This window comes from Pristiophorus japonicus, chromosome 15 (genome assembly GCF_044704955.1).
Source record: "Pristiophorus japonicus isolate sPriJap1 chromosome 15, sPriJap1.hap1, whole genome shotgun sequence".
In the NCBI taxonomy this organism is placed as follows: domain Eukaryota; kingdom Metazoa; phylum Chordata; class Chondrichthyes; family Pristiophoridae; genus Pristiophorus; species Pristiophorus japonicus.
The window spans coordinates 1,530,464-1,552,546 of NC_091991.1; the positions used below are offsets into that span (position 1 = coordinate 1,530,464).

Consider the following 22,083-nt stretch of genomic DNA (forward strand, 5'->3'; position numbering starts at 1 on the left):
GTGTGGTGAAGGTACTCCCACAACGCTGACTTTGTCGCTGCTGTTTGGTACAACGTTGTCTTGCTGGGCCATTTCAGAGGCAACCACATTGCTGTGGGTCTGGAGTCACGTATCGGCCAAACCGGGTAAGGGCGGCAGATTTCCTTCCCTAAAGGGCATTAGTGACCCAGAGGGTTTACCCGCCTCGGTTCCACATCCCTTGATAACATTACCCAGTAAAAAATCAATCAATCTCAGTTTTGTCATTTTCAATTGACCCTTTCAACAGCCTTTGGGGGAAGAGTTCCAGGTTCCCACGGCCCTTTGTGTGAGCACGTGTTTCCTGGGCTCCCCCACCAGACAAAATGGTTTCTCTATCTACCCGATCAAATCCTGTCATTGCCTTCAACAGTTTAATTAGATCACCCCGTAGTGTTCTATGCTCAAGGGAATACAAGCCTATTCTATGCAACCTGTCCTCATACTGTTACCCCATTTTGCCCAGGGTATTGTGCATCTGTGCTGCAGTCAGGGCCGGCCGGATTCAGGGCCTGAGGGTCAGGGGCAAACTGACCCAGTGGGCCGAGAGTTTTGTCTGTTCAAGTTCATTACATCACGGGTATGATTCTGATTCTGAGTATGGAAACATAGGCCGGTATATTCAACATGAAAGCATATATTCTGTATCAAGTAGGTATATATTCTGGACCTGGAATGGAGAATCTCAGCTATGAGGACAGATTGCAGTTCCAGCGCTCCACATTTGAACCAACAGAGACATCCTCACCTTTGTACATTCCAGCACACGACAATTTTGGTTTATTTTCAGTAGAAGCACTGCAAGGATTGCGTGTGCAATTCTGAACAAGTTCTTTCTGTTTTGTTTCTCTAATTATTCTGCCCTGCTGTCAGAATGCAGTGATTGCCAAATGTGTTTTGTTAGACTGCTGACGATTGTTGTGGTCACACCTCGTTGTTTGAAATGTGGACTGGTTTTAACCACAGGTGATATCCAGGACTTGTACAACACCATCCTGAGCCCTGGCCACGCTGCTGCCTTCTCAATGGATTGTGATCTGACCTCAACCCACGAGATGGTTAGGAGTATGGGAATGCAGGTGACTCCTGTAATCTGATCGGTAATCGTAAAGCATGTGCCTATAGTCAAAACGTACCTTTATACCAAAGAACTGCTTCCTTTAATTTACATGTTTTTATCGCTGAAAGATTTGTTGCAATCTATGATTCCGCCCCTCCCTCTCCGTCCCGTCAAATTCATTCTAGAAAGAAATGTAGCTACAAATCGTTTATTTTCTTTCCAGACCACATATATGGGACATTTGGATTATCGGAAGGCAACAGTGAGAGCGCTGGGCATAAATCCCACCACATGCTCCTTCAACGTGGGTGTGTTTATTGCAAATGTTACAGAATGGAAACGGCAGTGGATTACGAAGCAGTTGGAGAAATGGCTGGTCGCAAACGTAGAGTAAGTTGTGATGTTCCTCGCATATAACTCACTGATTAGGCCGCAGCTGGAGTACTGCGTGCAGGTCCGATTATCACATTACAGGAAAGATGTGATTGCGCTAGAGAGGGTGCATGGGAGAAGTGTCTGCTCCTCTAATTCTGCCCTCTGGAGCATCCCTGATTATAATCGCTCCACCATCGGTGGCCGTGCCTTCTGTTGCCTGGGCCCCAAGCTCTGGAACTCCCTCCCTAAACCCCTCCGCCTCTCTTTCCTCCTTTAAGATGCTCCTTAAAACCTACCTCTTTGACCAAGCTTTTGGTCATCTGCCGTAATTTCTTCTTTTGTGGCTTGGTGTCACATTTATCTGTTTTGTCTTATAACACTGCTGTGAAGCATCTTGGGACATTTTACTATGTTAAAGTCGCTATATAAATATAAAAGTTGTTGTTGTTGAGATTTACGAGGATGTTGCCTGGACTGGAGAATTTTAGCGATGGGGAAAGATTGGATAGGCTGGGGTTGTTTTCTTTGGAACAGAAGAGGCTGAGGGAAGACCTTATTGAGGTGTATAAAATTATGAGGGGCCTGGATAGAGTGGATAGGAAGGATCTATTTCCCTTAGCAGAGAGGTCAACAATCAGGGGGTATAGATTTAAAGTAATTAGGGGGAGGTTTAGAGGGGATTTGAGGGGAAATATTTTCACCCAGAGGGTGGTGGGGGTGTGGAACTCACTGCCTGAAAAGGTGGTAGAGGCAGAAACCCTCACCACATTTAAAAAGTACTTGGATATGCACTTGAAGGCTTCGGACTAAGAGCTGGAAAGTGGGATTAGGCTGGGTAGCTCTTTGTTGGCTGGCGCAGACACGATGGGCCGAATGGCCTCCTTCCGTGCTGTAAATTTCTATGATTCTATGATAAAACAATGTCTATATTTTTCTTTGTAAGGGCTAGTGAACCTTTAGGGGAGGGGGTTGTGCCTCAGATAATGTCAGCAGATTCATGTGAGATGAGTAAATTGCAGGGTTAGGGTTAGGGATTAATTGGACCAGGATACACAGACCCCAGCCTAATTTCTGCACTCTTATTATAAATTCGTATGTGCACATTTATACTGGAAACTCCGATGTAAACTTGTCCTGCTGTAATGACACTGTCGACCAGTGGTAATGCTGCAGCAGCTATGCTGGGGAAAGGATGTCATTTGATTTTTATTAGTTCCTGGGATGTGGGGGTCGCTGGCCAGGCCGGCATTTATTGCCAGTCCCTAATTGCCCCTTGAGAAGGTGGTGGTGAGCCGCCTTCTTGAACCGCTGCAGTCCGTGTGGTGAAGGTGCTCCCACAGTGCTGTTAGGGAGGGAGTTCCAGGATTGTGACCCAGCGACGATGAAGGAACGGCCGATATATTTCCAAGTCAGGATGGTGTGTGACTGGGAGGGGAACGTGGAGGTGGTGGTGTTCCCATGCACCTGCTGCCCTTGTCCTTCTAGGTGGTAGAGGTCGTGGGTTTGGGAGGTGCTGCCGAAGAAGCCTTGGCAAGTTGCTGCAGTGCATCTTGTAGATGGTACACACTGCAGCCACGGTGCGCCGGTGGTGGAGGGAGTGAGTGTTGAAGGTGGTGGATGGGGAGCCAGTGAAGTGGGCTGCTTTGGCCTGGATGGTGTCGAGCTTCTCGAGTGTTGTTGGAGCTGCACTCATCCAGGCAAGTGGAGAGTGTTCCATCACACTCCTGACTTGTGTCTTGTCGATGGTGCAAAAACTTTGGGTAATTACAGCATGACAAGTTTTACATAGTCACTTCCCATTATAAAAGCGGACATAAAGAGCGACAATGGGAAAAGTTGATAGGAAATGTTCGCAGACGCAATATTTTACTTATGAGTAGGTATAGGTTGTGCAGCCCGTCTAGAGTGAAAGCATGCACTGCATCAAATTATATCCATGGTCAAAGTGCCAGGGCCTGTGGTAGAGACCATAGCTCAAAGCTGGGATCCCTGTCAGGCAATACTATTTTCATTTTCTTACAGTTTTCTCTCGATACAACTCAAGCACAGATGCACAGGGATTTGTTGAACTATTTAGAAAATAAATCCCAATTGAAACATTTGTGATGCAGTTGTTGGATGTTCATGAACACAGGTCTGTCTGTAGGTCAAGTTACTTCTGCACTTTTAGCTTATAACCATCCAATCGGAGCCACCCAGGAAAGGGATTGGCCACTATTGGCTAAGGGCTGAATCTTACTGTATGCCTGATCAGTAACTCTTCATTCTGCTTTAATCCAGGGCTTGTTTCTTCCTCTCCAAATCGATCCAGTTTTCTCTATCGTGCTTTGTCTGTCACTGGGTTAAAGGTAACTTTTCTGACTCAGGGCTACCAATCACAATTTTTGTTTTAACAGCTGTTTCCTCTTTCACTTTAACCCAAGGAACGAGCCCACAGTGTAAGACATAGTAATGGAGACATCTCATAGGTTGAATCCCATTTGTTTTCTCTTGTTGCATTGATGCACTGAAAGCATTTTTATTTGGTGATAATTGGTGCGCAGTAGTATAGCCATTAGAATTCACATTTGTTTACTTGCTGGAGGAGCAGCAATTTTCTTACCTGGAGCAGCCAGACACAAGTGGCAGGCCGATTCTACCCCAGGTCAGGGAATGCGGGGTCAGGGGACAAGTAGCAAAATGGATAGCTAGCCGGCTTCAATGCAGAGTAGGGTTAAAGGGTAGCAATTAACAGTGGCAGAAGGTGGGCAGAAAGATCCGTGCTGGGACTACTGTCAATCACAATTTATATTAACAATTTAGACTTTGCAATTAAAAACATAATTTCTAAATTTGCGGCTGACACCACATTGGGGGGCAATGGTCAATACTGAGGACTGCAACACATTACAAGACATTAATAAACTTAAAGAATGGGCACATCATTGACAAATTAAATTCAACACAGAGAAATGTGAGGTATTACATTTTGCTAAGAAAAATAAGGAGGTCACATATTACTTGGAAAATATGAATCTAAACAGGGTAGAGGAGCAAAGGGATCCAGATACAAATACACAAATCACTAAACGTTTCGACGGGTTAGCAAGGCCATAAAAAGCAAACCAATCACTAGGGTTTATTTCTAAAGGGATTGAATTGAAAAGTAGACCTTGGTACACACTGGGGAGTAGTGTGTACAGTTCTGGTCGCCATATAATAAAAAGGATATAGAGGCACTGGAGAGGTGCAAATAAGATTTACAAAGATGATACCAGAGGGTATACCCATCAGGAAATGATGAACAATCTGGGGGCCAGATTTTCGGCTTTTGGGGTTTTTCAGCGGAAACGGTATCGAAACATGAAACTTACCGTTTTTGCTGCGCTACCGTTTTTAGCCCGAACTTTCGGCCTTTACGGCATCGTTAAAGGAGGTGGTGCACAAGCATTCGTGGCGCAAACTGAGAGTTTCGGCAACTTTAGTTCAAGGCTGGGAGCGCTGAGAGGGGCCTTGGGAGGGGGAAACAAAAAAATTCCCAAAACATTTACAAGACCCTTATCTATCGAATCGCTGAAAAACAATTAAACAATAAAAACTTTAACATACCTTTTGTTGTGTATTATCTGTAAAACATGCACTCCCATGTTCCGCCACCAGGGAGCTCATCCCCTGAAGTCCCAAGGGATCCCAGCATCCCTTGGGAGCACTGTATATAAGCCGGCCCCTAAGGTCTGTTCCTCACTCTGGAGTGTTTTATTAAAGACTGAGGTCACTGTTACTTTAACCTCCCTGTGTGCAGCCTCATCTGTGTTAGGAACACAACAACTGGCGACGAGTATACGAATCCAACGCAAAGGTTCAGCAAACTGTGGGCATCCTGGAGAAGTTCTCAGAGGGTGAGGACTGGGAAGCCTATGTCGAACGGCTAGACCAGTACTTTGTAGCCAACGAGCTGGACGGAGAAGGAAACGCTGCAAAAAGGAGAGCGGTCCTCCTCACAGTCTGTGGGGCACCGACCTACAGCCTCATGAAGAATCTTCTGGCTCCAGTGAAACCCACAGATAAGTCGTATGAGGAGCTGTGTACACTGGTTCAGGAGCATTGTAACCCGAGGGAGAGCGTGTTGATGGCGAGGTATCGGTTCTACACGTGCCAGCGATCTGAAGGTCAGGAAGTGGCGAGCTACGTCGCCGAGCTAAGACGACTTGCAGGACAATGTGAGTTTGATGGCTACCTGGAGCAAGTGCTCAGAGACTTTTTTGTACTGGGCATTGACCACGAGACTATCCTACGAAAACTTTTGACTGTAGAGACACCAACCCTCAGTAAGGCCATTGCGATAGCACAGGTGTTTATGTCCACCAGCGATAACACCAAACAAATCTCTCAGCACACAAGTGCTAGCAATGTTCATAAGCGCTATCACATGTCGATGAGGCCTCATGTACCCAGAATCTTAACAAATTTCCTTCCCTTTTTGAGCCAAGCATTGGAAACTTTTCCGGGGCAAAGGTGCAGATCCAATTGGTCCCAGAGGCACGACCCATTCACCACAAGGCGCGAGCGGTACCTCACATGATGAGGGCGAGAGTGGAAATCGAGCTGGACAGGCTGCAACGCGAGGGCATCATCTCCCCAGTGGAATTCAGTGAATGGGCCAGCCCGATTGTTCCAGTACTCAAAAGTGATGGCACGGTCAGGATTTGTGGCGATTATAAAGTAACTATTAATTGTTTCTCGCTAAGGACCAATACCCGCTACCGAAGGCAGACGACCTATTTGCGACGCTGGCAGGAGGCAAGACGTTCACCAAGCTTGACCTGACTTTGGCCTACATGACGCAGGAGCTGGAGGAGTCTTCGAAGGGCCTCACCTGCATCAACACGCACAAGGGACTGTTCATCTACAACAGATGCCCATTTGGAATTCGGTCGGCTGCAGCGATCATCCAGAGAAACATGGAGAGCCTACTCAAGTCGGCACCACACAGTGATTTTTCAGGACGACCTTAAACAATTATTTTGCTTCTGTCTTCACAGTGGAAGACACAAAAACCATGCCAAAATTTGCAGGCCACAGGAATGTGGGAAGGGAGGACCTTGAGACAATCACTATCACTAGGGGGGTAGTGCTGGACAGGCTAATGGGACTGAAGGTAGACAAGTCCCCTGGTCCTGGTGAAATGCATCCCAGGGTATTAAAAGAGATGGCGGAAGTTATAGCAGATGCATTCGTTATAATCTACCAAAATTATCTGGACTCTGGGGAGGTACCAGCGGATTGGAAAGCAGCTAATGTAACGCCTCTGTTTAAAAAAGGGGGCAGGCAAAAGGCAGGTAACTATAGGCCGGTTAGTTTAACATCTGTAGTGGGGAAAATGCTTGAAACTATCATTAAGGAAGAAATAGCGGGACATCTGGATAGGAATAGTGCAATCAAGCAGACGCAGCATGGATTCATGAAGGGGAAATCATGTTTAACTAACTTACTGGAATTCTTTGAGGATATAACGAGCATGGTGGATAGAGGTGTACCAATGGATGTGGTGTATTTAGATTTCCAAAAGGCATTCGATAAGGTGTCACACAAAAGGTTACTGCAGAAGATAAAGGTACGTGGAGTCAGAGGAAATGTATTAGCATGGATAGAGAATTGGCTGGCGAACAGAAAGCAGAGAGTCGGGATAAATGGGTCCTTTTCCGGTTGGAAATCAGTGGTTAGTGGTGTGCCACAGGGATCGGTGCTGGGACCACAACTGTTTACAATATACATAGATGACCTAGAAGAGGGGACAGAGTGTAGTGCAACAAAATTTGCAGATGACACTAAGATTAGTGGGAAAGCGGGTTGTGTAGAGGACTCAGAGAGGCTGCAAGGAGATTTGGATAGGTTAAGCGAATGGGCTAAGGTTTGGCAGATGGAATACAATGTGGGAAAGTATGAGGTCATCCACCTTGGGGAAAAAAAACAGTAAAAGGGAATATTATTTGAATGGGGAGAAATTACAACATGCTGTGGTGCAGAGGGACCTGGGGGTCCTTGTGCATGAATCCCAAAAGGTTAGTTTGCAGGTGCAGCAGGTAATCAGGAAGGCAAATGAAATGTTGGCCTTCATTGCGAGAGGGATGGAGTACAAAAGCAGGGAGGTCTTGCTGCAACTGTATAAGGTATTGGTAAGGCCGCACCTGGAGTACTGCGTGCAGTTTTGGTCACCTTACTTAAGGAAGGATATACTGGCTTTGGAAGGGGTACAGAGACGATTCACTCGGCTGATTCCGGAGATGAGGGGGTTACCTTATGATGATAGATTGAGTAGACTGGGTCTTTACTCCTTGGAGTTCAGAAGGATGAGGGGTGATCTTATAGAAACATTTAAAATCATGAAAGGGATAGACAAGATAGAGGCAGAGAGGTTGTTTCCATTGGTGGGGGAGACTAGAACTAGGGGGCACAGCCTCAAAATATGGGGGAGCCAATTTAAAACCGAGTTGCGAAGGAATTTCTTCTCCCAGAGGGTTGTGAATCTGTGGAATTCTCTGCCCAAGGAAGCAGTTGAGGCTAGCTCATTGTATGTTGTCAAGTCACAGATAGATAGATTTTTAACCAATAAGGGAATTAAGGGTTACGGGGAGCGGGAGGGTAAGTGGAGCTGAGTCCACGACCAGATCAGCCATGATCTTGTTGAATGGCGGAGCAGGCTCGAGGGGCTAGATGGCCTATTCCTGTTCCTAATTCTTATGTTCTTATGTTCTTATGACATATTGGTCACGGGTCGGGACACCGCCGAGCACCTACAAAACCTGGAGGAGGTCCTCCAGCAACTGGGTCGCGTAGGGCTGCGGCTGAAGAGGTCAAAATGCGACTTCATGGCAAGAGAAGTGGAGTTTTTGGGGAGAAAGATCGCGGCGGGCGGCATTCGGCCCACAGACGCCAAGACAGAGGCTATCAGGAACGTGCCCAGACCACAGGACGTCACGGAGCTGCGGTCGTTCCTGGGACTCAACTATTTTGGTAACTTACTACCGGGGTTAAACCCCCTATTAGAGCCCCTACATGTGTTATTGCGTAAAGGTGAGAACTGGGTATGGGGAAAATAAACAAGTAATTGCTTTTGAGAAAGCCAGAAACATTTTATGCTCCAACAAGCTGCTTGTATTGTATAACCCGTATAAAAGACTTGTGCTAGCATGTGACGTGTCGTCGTATGGAGTCGGGTGTGTATTACAACAAGCTAACGTTGTGGGGAAGTTGCAACCTGTCGCCTATGCCTCCAGGAGCTTGTCTAAGGCCAAGAGGTCCTACAACATGATTGAGAAAGAGGCATTAGCGTGTATGTTCGGGGTAAAGAAAATGCATCAGTACCTGTTTAACCTCAAATTTGAGCTGGAAACCGATCACAAGCCCCTCCCATCCCTGTTCGCTGAAAACAAGGGGATAAATACTAATGCCTCAGCCCGCATACAAAGGTGGGCACTCGCGCTATCAGCGTATAACTATACCATCCGCCACAGGCCAGGTACCGAGAACTGTGCGGATGCTCTCAGTCGGCTACCATTGCCCACCACGGGGGTGGAAATGGCGCAGACTGCAAACTTGTTGATGGTGGCGCAGCCCGCAGACTTGTTGATGGTCATGGAAGCGTTTGAAAATGATAAATCACCTGTCACGGCCCGCCAGATTAGGACTTGGACCAGCCAAGATCCTCTGCTGTCCCTAGTAAAAAACTGTGTACTACATGGGAGCTGGGCCAGTATCCCCGTTGAAATGCAAGAGCTAATCAAGCCGTTCCAGCGGCAAAAGGACGAGCTGTCCATTCAGGCAGACTGCCTGTTGTGGGGTAACCGCGTAGTGCTACCAAAAAAGGGCAGGGAGACATTCATCTCGGATTTCCACAACACACACCCGGGTATAGTAATGATGAAAGCGATAGCCAGATCCCACGTGTGGTGGCCCGGTATCGGCTCTGACTTAGAGTCCTGTGTACGGTAATGCAGCGTGTGTGCTCAGTTGAGCAACGCGCCCAGAGAGGCACCACTAAGTTTGTGGTCCTGGCCCTCCAGACCATGGTCGAGGATCCATGTCGACTATGCAGGCCCGTTTCTCGGTAAAATGTTCCTGGTGGTGGTGGATGCTTTTTCAAAATAGATTAAATGTGAAATAATGTCGGGAAGCATCGCCACCGCCACCATTGAAAGCCTGAGGGCCATGTTGGCCACCCACGGCCTGCCTGACATACTGGTCAGTGACAATGGGCCATGTTTCACCAGTGCCAAATTTAAAGAATTCATGACCCGCAATGGGATCAAACATGTCACCTCGGCCCCGTTTAAACCAGCCTCCAATGGGCAGGCAGAGCGGGCAGTACAAACCATCAAACAGAGCCTTAAACGAGTCACAGAAGGCTCACTCCAAACCCGCCTGTCCCGAGTACTGCTCAGCTACCGCACGAGACCCCACTCGCTCACAGGGGTGCCCCCGGCTGAGCTACTCATGAAAAGGACACTTAAAGACCAGACTCTCGCTGGTTCACCTCAACCTGCATGATCAGGTAGAGAGCAGGCGGGAGCAACAAAATGTAAACGATGGTCACGCCACTGTGTCACGGGAAATTGATCTGAATGACCATGTGTATGTGCTAAACTATGGACATGGTCCCAAGTGGATCGCGGGCACGGTGATAGCTAAAGAAGGGAGTAGGGTGTTTGTAGTCAAACTAGACAATGGACAAATTTGCAGAAAGCACCTGGACCAAGCGAGGCTGCGGTTCACAGACTGCCCTGAACAACCCACAGCAGACACCACCTTTTTCGAGCCCACAACACACACCCAAAGGATCAACGACACCACCCCGGACCAGGAAATCGAACCCATCACGCCCAACAGCCCAGCAAGGCCAGGCTCACCCAGCAGCCCTGCAGGGCCAACAACACGCCAGCCCAGCGAGGGCACAGCCAACACACCAGAACAGACATTTGTACCGAGGCGGTCCACCAGGGAAAGAAAGGCACCCGACCGCCTCACCTTGTAAATAGTTTTCACTTTGGCTTTTTGGGGGGGGGGGGGGGGGGGGAAAGTGATGTGTATCTGTAAAACATGCACTCCCATGTTCCGCCACCAGGGAGCGCATCCCCTGAAGTCCCAAGGGATCCCAGCATCCCTTGGGAGCACTGTATATAAGCCGGCCCCTAAGGCCTGTTCCTCACTCTGGAGTGTCTTAATAAAGACTGAGGTCACTGTTCCTTTAACCTCCCTGTGTGCAGTCTCATCTGTGTTAGGAACACAATACCCTTTTTTGCAGGTTTTCATACTTACCGCTGCTGGCAGGACTAAACCTGTCGGTATTCTGGGCACGGCGTATGGTTCGGGAGAGTGTCGAAAGTCCGATGTAAATGCAATCCGCGGCGTTACACGTCGGCGCACCTCTTCCCGGTGGTACGTCCCATCGCCGCCGCTGACAGGTACTCGAGGATCCTGCCCAGGCTTTCGCCTCGGAGGGTCAAATCATGGTGAAAACCCGATCGCAAACCTCACGAAAATCCAGCCCCTTCTCTTTTCTCTTTAAAAGAAACGTCTGAGTGACCTAAGAGGTTTTTGAAATGATGAAGGGTTTTGATGGAGTGGATACAGAGAGAATGTTTCCACTTGTGGGGAAGAGTATAACTAGGGGTCATCGATATAAATCCAATGGGGAATTCAGGAGAAACTTCTTTACTCAGAGAGCGGTGAGAATGTGGAACTCGCTGCCACAGGGAGGGGTTGAGGCGAATAGTATCGATGTATTTAAGGGAATAGAGGGTTATGCTGATAGATTTAGATGAGGAAAGACGGGAGGAGGCTCGAGTGGAGCATAAACGTCGGCATGGACTGGTTGGGCCGAGTGGCCGGTTTCTGGGCCGTATATCCCGTGTAATCCGATTGTAAGATGCCCAACACGCTGCTATTGGCTCATAAATGTCTGAAAATCTTTAACTTTGCAACTATTTTAAATTAAATAACGGCATTTATTTTGTTATATCAGACAGCAATATATTCTATTTTATGGACAAAATTTATATTACTTTATACAGCAACAACTTGTATTTATATAGCGCCTTTAACATAGTAAAACGTCCCAAAGTGCTTCACAGGGGTGTTACCAGACGAAGTTTGGCACCGAGTCACATAAGGAGATATTACGACAGGCGACCAAAGGTTTGGTTAAAGAGGTCAGTTTTAAGGAGCATCTTAAAGGAGGAAAGAGAGGTAGAGAGGCAGAGAGGTTTAGGGAGGGAGTTCCAGAGCTTAGGGCCCAGGCAACAGAAGGCACGGCCACCGATAGAAACATAGAAACATAGAAACATAGAAAATAGGTGCAGGAGCAGGCCATTCAGCCCTTCTAGCCTGCACCGCCATTCAACGAGTTCATGGCTGAACATGAAACTTCAGTACCCCATTCCTGCTTTCACGCCATACCCCTTGATCCCCCGAGTAGTAAGGACTTCATCTAACTCCCTTTTGAATATATTTAGTGAATTGGCCTCAACTACTTCCTGTGGTAGAGAATTCCACAGGTTCACCACTCTCTGGGTGAAGAAGTTTCTCCTTATCTCGGTCCTAAATGGCTTACCCCTTATCCTTAGACTGTGACCCCTGGTTCTGGACTTCCCCAACATTGGGAACATTCTTCCTGCATCCAACCTGTCCAAACCCGTCAGAATTTTAAACGTTTCTATGAGGTCCCCTCTCACTCTTCTGAACTCCAGTGAATACAAGCCCAGTTGATTCAGTCTTTCTTGATAGGTCAGTCCCACCATCCCGGGAATCAGTCTGGTGAATCTTCGCTGCACTCCCTCAACAGCAAGTATGTCCTTCCTCAAGTTAGGAGACCAAAACTGTACACAATACTCCAGGTGCGGCCTCACCAAGGCCCTGTACAACTGTAGCAACACCTCCCTGCCCCTGTACTCAAGTCCCCTCGCTATGAAGGCCAACATGCCATTTGCTTTCTTAACCGCCTGCTGTACCTGCATGCCAACCTTCAATGACTGATGTACCATGACACCCAGGTCTCGTTGCACCTTCCCTTTTCCTAATCTGTCACCATTCAGATAATAGTCTGTCTCTCTGTTTTTACCACCAAAGTGGATAACCTCACATTTATCCACATTATACTTCATCTGCCACGCATTTGCCCACTCACCTAATCTATCCAAGTCACTCTGTAGCCTCATAGCATCCTCCTCGCAGCTCACACTGCCACCCAACTTAGTGTCATCCGCAAATTTGGAGATACTACATTTAATCCCCTCGTCTAAATCATTAATGTACAATGTAAACAGCTGGGGCCCCAGCACAGAACCCTGTGGTACCCCACTAGTCACTGCCTGCCATTCCGAAAAGTACCCATTTACTCCTACTCTTTGCTTCCTGTCTGACAACCAGTTCTCAATCCACGTCAGCACACTACCCCCAATCCCATGTGCTTTAACTTTGCACATTAATCTCCTGTGTGGGACCTTGTCGAAAGCCTTCTGAAAGTCCAAATATACCACATCAACTGGTACTCCTTTGTCCACTTTATTGGAAACATCCTCAAAAAATTCCAGAAGATTTGTCAAGCATGATCTCCCTTTTACAAATCCATGCTGACTTGGACCTATCATGTCACCATTTTCCAAATGCGCTGCTATGACATCCTTAATAATTGATTCCATCATTTTACCCACTACTGAGGTCAGGCTGACCGGTCTATAATTCCCTGCTTTCTCTCTCCCTCCTTTTTTAAAAAGTGGGGTTACATTGGCTACCCTCCACTCGATAGGAACTGATCCAGAGTCAATGGAATGTTGGAAAATGACTGTCAATGCATCCGCTATTTCCAAGGCCACCTCCTTAAGTACTCTGGGATGCAGTCCATCAGGCCCTGGGGATTTATCGGCCTTCAATCCCATCAATTTCCCCAACACAATTTCCCGACTAATAAAGATTTCCCTCAGTTCCTCCTCCTTAATAGACCCTCTGACCACTTTTATATCCGGAAGGTTGTTTGTGTCCTCCTTAGTGAATACTGAACCAAAGTACTTGTTCAATTGGTCTGCCATTTCTTTGTTCCCCGTTATGACTTCCCCTGATTCTGACTGCAGGGGACCTACGTTTGTCTTTACTAACCTCTTTCTCTTTACATACCTATAGAAACTTTTGCAATCCGCCTTAATGTTCCCTGCAAGCTTCTTCTCGTACTCCATTTTCCCTACCCTAATCAAACCCTTTGTCCTCCTCTGCTGAGTTCTAAATTTCTCCCAGTCCCCAGGTTCGCTGCTATTTCTGGCCAATTTGTATGCCACTTCCTTGGCTTTAATACTATCCCTGATTTCCCTTGATAGCCACGGTTGAGCCACCTTCCCTTTTTTATTTTTACGCCAGACAGGAATGTACAATTGTTGTAATTCATCCATGCGTTCTCTAAATGTCTGCCATTGCCCATCCACAGTCAACCCCTTAAGTATCATTAGCCAATCTATCTTAGCCAATTCATGCCTCATACCTTCAAAGTTACCCTTCTTTAAGTTCTGGACCATGGTCTCTGAATTAACTGTTTCATTCTCCATCCTAATGCAGAATTCCACCATATTATGGTCACTCTTCCCCAAGGGGCCTCGCACAATGAGATTGCTAATTAATCCTCTCTCATTACACAACACCCAGTCTAAGATGGCCTCCCCCCTAGTTGGTTCCTCGACATATTGGTCTATAAAACCATCCCTTATGCATTCCAGGAAATCCTCCTCTACCGTATTGCTTCCAGTTTGGCTAGCCCAATCTATGTGCATATTAAAGTCACCCATTATAACTGCTGCACCTTTATTGCATGCACTCCTAATTTCCTGTTTGATGCCCTCCCCAACATCACTACTACTGTTTGGAGGTCTGTACACAACTCCCACTAACGATTTTTGCCCTTTAGTGTTCTGCAGCTCTACCCATATAGATTCCACATCATCCAAGCTAATGTCTTTCCTAACTATTGCATTAATCTCCTCTTTAACCAGCAATGCTACCCCACCTCCTTTTCCTTTTATTCTATCCTTCCTGAATGTTGAATACCCCTGGATGTTGAGTTCCCAGCCCTGATCATCCTGGAGCCACGTCTCCGTAATCCCAATCACATCATATTTGTTAACATCTATTTGCACAATTAATTCATCCACCTTATTGCGGATACTCCTTGCATTAAGACACAAAGCCTTCAGGCTTGCTTTTTTAACACCCTTTGTCCTTTTAGAATTTTGCTGTACAGTGGCCCTTTTTGTTCTTTGCCTTGGGTTTCTCTGCCCTCCACTTTTCCTCATCTCCTTTCTGTCTTTTGCTTTTGCCTCCTTTTTGTCTCCCTCTGTCTCCCTGTATAGGTTCCCATCCCCCTGCAATATTAGTTTAACTCCTCCCCAACAGCACTAGCAAACACTCCCCCTAGGACATTGGTTCCGGACCTGCCCAGGTGCAGACCGTCCGGTTTGTACTGGTCCCACCTCCCCCAGAACCGGTTCCAATGCCCCAAGAATTTGAATCCCTCCCTGCTGCACCACTGCTCAAGCCATGTATTCATCTGCGCTATCCTGCGATTTCTACTCTGACTAGCACGTGGCACTGGTAGCAATCCCGAGATTACTACTTTTGAGGTCCTACTTTTTAATTTAGCTCCTAGCTCCTTAAATTCTTTTCGTAGGACCTCATCCCTTTTTTTACCTATGTCGTTGGTACCAATGTGCACCACGACAACTGGCTGTTCTCCCTCCCATTTCAGAATGTCCTGCACCCGCTCCGAGACATCCTTGACCCTTGCACCAGGGAGGCAACATACCATCCTGGAGTCTCGGTTGCGTCCGCAGAAACGCCTATCTATTCCCCTCACCATTGAATCCCCTATCACTATCGCGCTCCCACTCTTTTTCCTGCCCTCCTTTGCAGCAGAGCCACCTACGGTGCCATGAACTTGGCTGCTGCTGCCCTCCCCTGATGAGTCATCCTCCCCAACAGCACTCAAAGCAGTGTATCTGTTTTGCAGGGGGATGACCACAGGGGACTCCTGCACTATCTTTCTTGCACTGCTCTTCCTGTTGGTCTTCCATTCCCTATCTGGCTGTGGACCCTTCTCCTGCGGTAAGACCAACTCACTACACGTGATACTCACGTCATTCTCAGCATCGTGGATGCTCCAGAGTGAATCCACCTTCAGCTCCAATTCCGCAACGCGGACCGTCAAGAGCTCGAGGCGGATACACTTCCCACACATGTAGTCGTCAGGGACACCGGAAGTGTCCCCGAGTTCCCACATGGTACAGGAGGAGCATATCACATGACCGAGCTCTCCTGCCATGTCTTAACCTTAGATACCCTTAAATTGGTAATAACAATGTTATAGTTCACTTACTGATATAAAAAATAAAAGAAAAGCTACTCACCAATCACCAGCCAATCACTTACCCCATTGGCTGTGACGTCACTTTTTGATTACTTTCTACTTCTATTTTGCTTTCTCTCCCGCTGTAGCTGCACCGGTCGCCTTTTATAGGCCGCTCCCCTCTCACTCACTGCCGCTGGCTCTCGATCTCCCGCTGGGCTTTTGACAGGCCGCTCCCCTCTCACTCACTGCCGCTGGCTCTCGATCTCCCGCTGGGCTTTTGACAGGTCGCTCCCCTCTCACCAACTGCCGCTGGCTCTCGATCTCCCGCTGGTGGAGTGCTGGAAATCGGGGATGCTCAAGAGGCCAGAATTGGAGGATTGTTGGGCTGGAGGTTACAGAGATAGGGAGGCCGCAGAGGGATCTGAACACTAGGATGAGAATTTTATATTAAACCGCAAGTGTTAGATAATATCTTTGATTTTACAAACACATACTTTATACAACCTGTATGGTTTACTGAGACCAAAAATAGATTTTGTGTCTATCAGTATATGAGAGTGCTGTGTGTGGTATTCACTCATTTACCTGGGTTTCTGTTCTTTTACAGGGAGAACCTGTACAGCAGCGCACTGGCTGAAGGAGTAGTGACCCCTCCTATGTTAATAGTGTTTCACAATAAACACTCTTTAATGAACCCTTTATGGCATATTCGGCACCTCGGTAAGAGCCTGTTTCTAGGGCTGCTCAGTTATTTTTTTATGCATACGAATGGAGCGAAACAAAGGCCATTTTGCAGAGCAGTTTGGTTAGAATTCTCTCATGGGGCTTGACTTGGAACTATTTAACTTAAATCGGAATCAATTGAAGTTCTCCCTTAGCTCCTGCAGTTGTTTCAAGATAAAAAGGGCTTGGTTTTTCTCTTTACTGCTTGTGCAGGAACAGTTGTCCCACCCGATTTTTATTCCTTTGAAATCAATAAATACAAATTGGGCGTGTTCTATAAAAGCGAAGTAATTTGCTGCGCTAGATCACTGCCCAAACGGTGAGGAGTAACATCAACCTCAGCATGCCTGTTTAACTGTAATATTCATGGAATAGATTTTCCATTTCATCTAAGTCTTTATAATCAAAACAAGGAATGGAAATCTGCCAGTAACAGCTGGCAGGGGTAATTTTGCAGAATACAGCAGACTGTTTTCAAATTACATGCATGGGACCCAGCCAAGAACACACGATAGTTTAAAACTATTTGCACACCAAATTTCTTCTGCAACTTTCAAAACACGCAGTTTTCTTGTGCCAGCTAACCATCCTCAAAAACTTTTAGTAAAATAAAACTAAAGGCACTTATGAAGGAACTTGCATTTATATAGCACCTTTCATGTTCTCTGGGCATCCCAGAGTGCTGTGCAGCCAAATGAATTTAACTTTGATGAAGTAAAGTGTCTGCTATTTTGTAGACAAAAGCTGCAGCCACGGTCTGACAAACAGCAAATGAATAAATGATCAGTTAATCTGTTTTGGTTGAGTGCTGACCAGGGCTTTCAAATAGCATCTGGGGTTCTTTTTTACGTCCACCTAAACAGGTAGGCAGTGAATCGGGTCAAAGGCAACACAGCATTCCTTCAGTGCTGCACTGAGTGTCAGCCTCAATTATGTCCGAGTCCTGGAGGGCAGCTTGAACGTGTAACCAGCTGGCTCAGGCACCAGTGCTTAAAAATAGACCTGAAAATATTTGAAATGATCTGATGGGTGAACACATAGAAAAGCTTAAATTGTTAGAGTCAGTATGCATTCGGGAAAGAGAGGCCATGTTTAATTAACAATGTTTTGTTTCAAATTAAAAAGACATTAGCAACATGGTTGAAAGGGGAATGCATTTATAGTCTATACCTGGATTTTCAGAAAGCTTTTGATAAGGTCACACATTAGTTGCCAATGACTAAAGCAGAGACATGAAACAGGAGGTAAAATATAATTCTGGCTAAAAACATTGCAAATAGGTTATCTCAATGGGTTGGTGTTGGAACTGTTGCTACTTTAATCTATCTATATCGGCAGCCATGGCTCAGTGGGCAACAGTCTCACCTCTGTGTCAGGAGGTTGTGGGTTCAAGTCCCACTGCATAGACTGAGCACAAACTTCTAGACCGACACTCCAAGTGAAACACTGAGGGAGTGCTGCACTGTCAGAGGTGCCATCTTTCGGATGAGACGTTAAACCGAGGCTCTGTCTGCTCTCTCAGGTGGATTTAAAAGATCCCATGGCACTATTTCTAATAGGAGCAGGGGTGTTATCCCTGGTGTCCCGGACCAATACTTATCCCTTAACCAACATAACAAAAACAGATTATCTGGTCATTATCACATTGCTGTGTGCAATTGTCTGCTGTGTTTCCCACATTACAACAGTGACTACACTCCAAAAGTACTTCATTGGCTGTAAAGTGCTTTGGGACATCCCGAGGTCGTGAAAGGCGCTATATAAATGCAAGTCTCTCTTGAAATGACATGTCAGAATATGCAGACATCACACTTTGTTACAATGCAAAACAATTTGGAAATGTTTGCTGCTTCTGAGCTGAAATCTGAAACTAAAAAGAAAGTTCCGACGTGAAGATTTCACTGACCAAGCAATAGTTAAATCCTGGGTGTATTTACTTCTAGCACAAGACTTAACATGGTGAAAAATTAATCTAAGCCCGAGAACCCTTCACTAAAGATATGTGCACCAAGATGAGCTGGACGAGTTTATATTTACTGGTCATGTCGTAGCTGAATTTAAATCTTGACAAATGTGTATCGACCGGAGAGAAGCTCAAGAATATAATGTAGTATAATAATACAATGATCCAGTCTGAGATCACCTAGTGTTTAGTAGGTGTATTGAAGGATTAAAAATGTTTTAATGCTAGAAAATAGAACCTGGAGGTGTGCTTTTTGTAGTAATTATAAGACATGTTGCTGTTTATAGACCGGTCAGCCTGACCTCAGTAGTGGGTAAAATGATGGAATCAATTATTAAGGATGTCATACAGTGCATCTGGAAAATGGTGACATGATAGGTCCAAGTCAGCATGGATTTGTGAAAGGGAAATCATGCTTGACAAATCTTCTGGAATTTTTTGAGGATGTTTCCAGTAAAGTGGACAAAGGAGAACCAGTTGATGTGGTATATTTGGACTTGCAGAAGGCTTTCGACAAGGTCCCACACAAGAGATTAATGTGCAAAGTTAAAGCACATGGGATTGGGGGTAGTGTGCTGACGTGGATTGAGAACTGGTTGTCAGACAGGAAGCAAAGAGTAGGAGTAAATGGCAGGCAGTGACTAGTGGGGTGCCGCAAGGTTCTGTGCTAGGGCCCCAGCTGTTTACATTATACATTAATGATTTAGATGAGGGGATTAAATGCAGTATCTCCAAATTTGCGGATGACACTAAGTTGGGTGGCAGTGTGAGCTGCGAGGAGGATGCTATGAGGCTGCAGAGTGACTTGGATAGGTTAGGTGAGTGGGCAAATGCATGGCAGATGAAGTATAATGTGGATAAATATGAGGTTATCCACTTTGGTGGTAAAAACAGAGAGACAGACTATTATCTGAATGGTGACAGATTAGGAAAAGGGAAGGTGCAACGAGACCTGGGTGTCATGGTACATCAGTCATTGAAGGTTAGCATGCAGGTACAGCAGGCGGTTAAGAAAGCAAATGGCATGTTGGCCTTCATAGCGAAGGGATTTGAATACAGAGGCAGGGAGGTGTTGCTACAGTTGTACAGGGCCTTGGTGAGGCCACACCTGGAGTATTGTGTACAGTTTTGGTCTCCTAACTTGAGGAAGGACATTCTTGCTATTGAGGGAGTGCAGCGAAGATTCACCAGACTGATTCCCGGGATGGCGGGACTGACCTATCAAGAAAGACTGGATCAACTGGGCTTGTATTCACTGGAGTTCAGAAGAATGAGAGGGGACCTCATAGAAACATTTAAAATTCTGACGGGTTTGGACACGTAAGATGCAGGAAGAATGTTCCCAATGTTGGGGAAGTCCAGAACCAGGGGTCACAGTCTGAGGATAAGGGGTAAGCCATTTAGGACCGAGATGAGGAGAAACTTCTTCACCCAGAGAGTGGTGAACCTGTGGAATTCTCTACCACAGAATGGAGTTGAGGCCAATTCACTAAATATATTCAAAAGGGAGTTAGATGAAGTCCTTACTACTCGGGGGATCAAGGGTTATGGCGAGAAAGCAGGAAGGGGGTACTGAAGTTTCATGTTCAGCCATGAACTCATTGAATGGCGGTGCAGGCTAGAAGGGCTGAATGGCCTGCTCCTGCACCTATTTTCTATGTTTATCTCTATCCTCCCTATCTCTGTAATCTCCAGCCCCACAACCCCCGAGATCTCTGCGCTCCTCTAATTCTGGCCTCGAGCATCCCTGATTTATAATCGCTCCACCATTGGTGGCCGTGCCTTCTGTTGCCTGGGCCCCAAGCTCTGGAACTCCTTCTCTTTCCTCCTTCAAGACGCTCCTTAAAATATACCTCTTTGACCAAGCTTTTGGTCACCTGCGCTAATTTCTACTTATGTGGCTCGGTGTCAATTATTTTAATCTCATAATACTCCTGTGAAGCGCTTGGGACATTTCACTACGTTAAAGGCGCTATATAAATACAAGTTATTGTCTTGTCTTTTCCCTTTTAAGTGTACATTCATGGAATAACCTCATGCTTAAATCATTTCTGTACTCTTCAATAGGCTGGAGCCCTGATGCCAGATATTCAGAACATTTCCTTTCCGAAGCAAAGTTGCTGCATTGGAACGGAAGATTTAAACCCTGGGATTATCCCACTGCACACATGGATTTATGGGAAAGATGGTACCTTCCCGATCCAACAGGACGGTTTAGACTGGTGCGACCCAACAATTAGGTCCTGTATCATGAGCAGAATTTTAATTTCTCCTTCAAATTAAGTGTGCGTTTTATTGGCATGCTGCAGTTTAAGTAGTCCACTATCTACGTTTACGTCTTGTTCCTGCAAATTAAATGTTAGCAGAACTTCCTGCGACAGAAAGGCCAATTAGGATTTAGGTGATTAAAAAGATAATGAAATATTATTCAGCAAAAACATTTTTACATTAGAGATGAAAATTTAGCCTTGCACAATAACGTCTTTCAGCAGAGCGAGATTTTTGGTTAAAATTTGGCATAGTACAGACCAGTTTGCCAAATTGAATTCCTAGTACACAGTATTTGTGTGTAAGTACTTAAACTTTTTTTAAATGAATGCAAAGTCTTCATAATTGCTTTTCTACACTTTGAGGTAAACTTGAAAAATAATCAGTTTTAACCAGTTCTTGCCTAAATTTCAGTAACAGTGTAACACTATAACCTAGATACTAAACCCAATTGTAATCTGACTGAATTTGCTGACAGAACATAGAAAGAGAAAATAGCATACGAGCATGCAACAACAGATTCACAAAAGGCTTTAGATCTGTCGGTATAGATATATGGCAAACTGATAAATGTAAAATATTAGAGGTCGACGAGTGCACAATACAGAAAAAATATAAGGCATCCCTCGAATTCCACTACAACCCATTTCCCCTTTTTAAATTATGGTCAGTACCAACGTTCCCTCTAAGCTGCGTGGCCCCGCAAGAATGGAACGGTCCCATGCAGGCCGCTCCCCGGCTTTCTCCATTATAAATACTGCATATGCACGGAAATTTAAAGGGATTGCGCACTAAAGCTTAAGGGAAATTAAGGGAATCAAGGGATATGGGAACAGTGCAGGAAAGTGGAGTTGAGGTCGTGATCTTATTGACTCCAGGGGCCGAATGGCCTACTCCTGCTCTTAATTCTTATGTTCTTAAAAGAAACAGGCCGCACAGAAAACACAGCTTACAGGGAACGTTAGTCAGTACGTCTGGGCAGTAGCAAATAAATCACGTGAGTTTGATGTGGAAAATGAGAATTGTTATCCCAGTGCCTTTACCTTCTGCCATCTGGTGTATGAAGCATAAATAAAGAAATACAGAAAATGATCTCATTTGCGTGTGGCACAGTCCCAGAAATATGTGGTTGCTTTATTCAGCTGGTTTTGGAAAAACCAATCATACGGGGCAAGCATGAATCACCCCGCGTAGCTTGAAGTTGTGCAGAAACATCAGTGCCACCTTTGTAAGACCGCACTTAGCCAAAAGGTATTCAAAGATTTACACAGGTAAAGGAACGTGTACATTTCTAACATAAAATGCAAACGAAAG

General features: G+C 45.9%; 1 protein-coding gene across 1 annotated transcript in view; it reads left to right on the forward strand.

Annotated features, from left to right (window-relative positions):
• Window positions 1-22,078, forward strand: part of glt8d2 (glycosyltransferase 8 domain containing 2) — a 59,750-nt gene extending 37,672 nt beyond the window's left edge. The window contains exons 7-10 of the mRNA XM_070900042.1: window positions 985-1,097; window positions 1,302-1,468; window positions 16,423-16,535; window positions 20,569-22,078. Coding sequence (XP_070756143.1) covers window positions 985-1,097; window positions 1,302-1,468; window positions 16,423-16,535; window positions 20,569-20,741 — 566 coding nt within the window. The 3' untranslated portion in view covers window positions 20,742-22,078. The remainder of the gene's footprint in view (window positions 1-984; window positions 1,098-1,301; window positions 1,469-16,422; window positions 16,536-20,568) is intronic.
• Window positions 22,079-22,083: the final 5 nt, after the last annotated feature.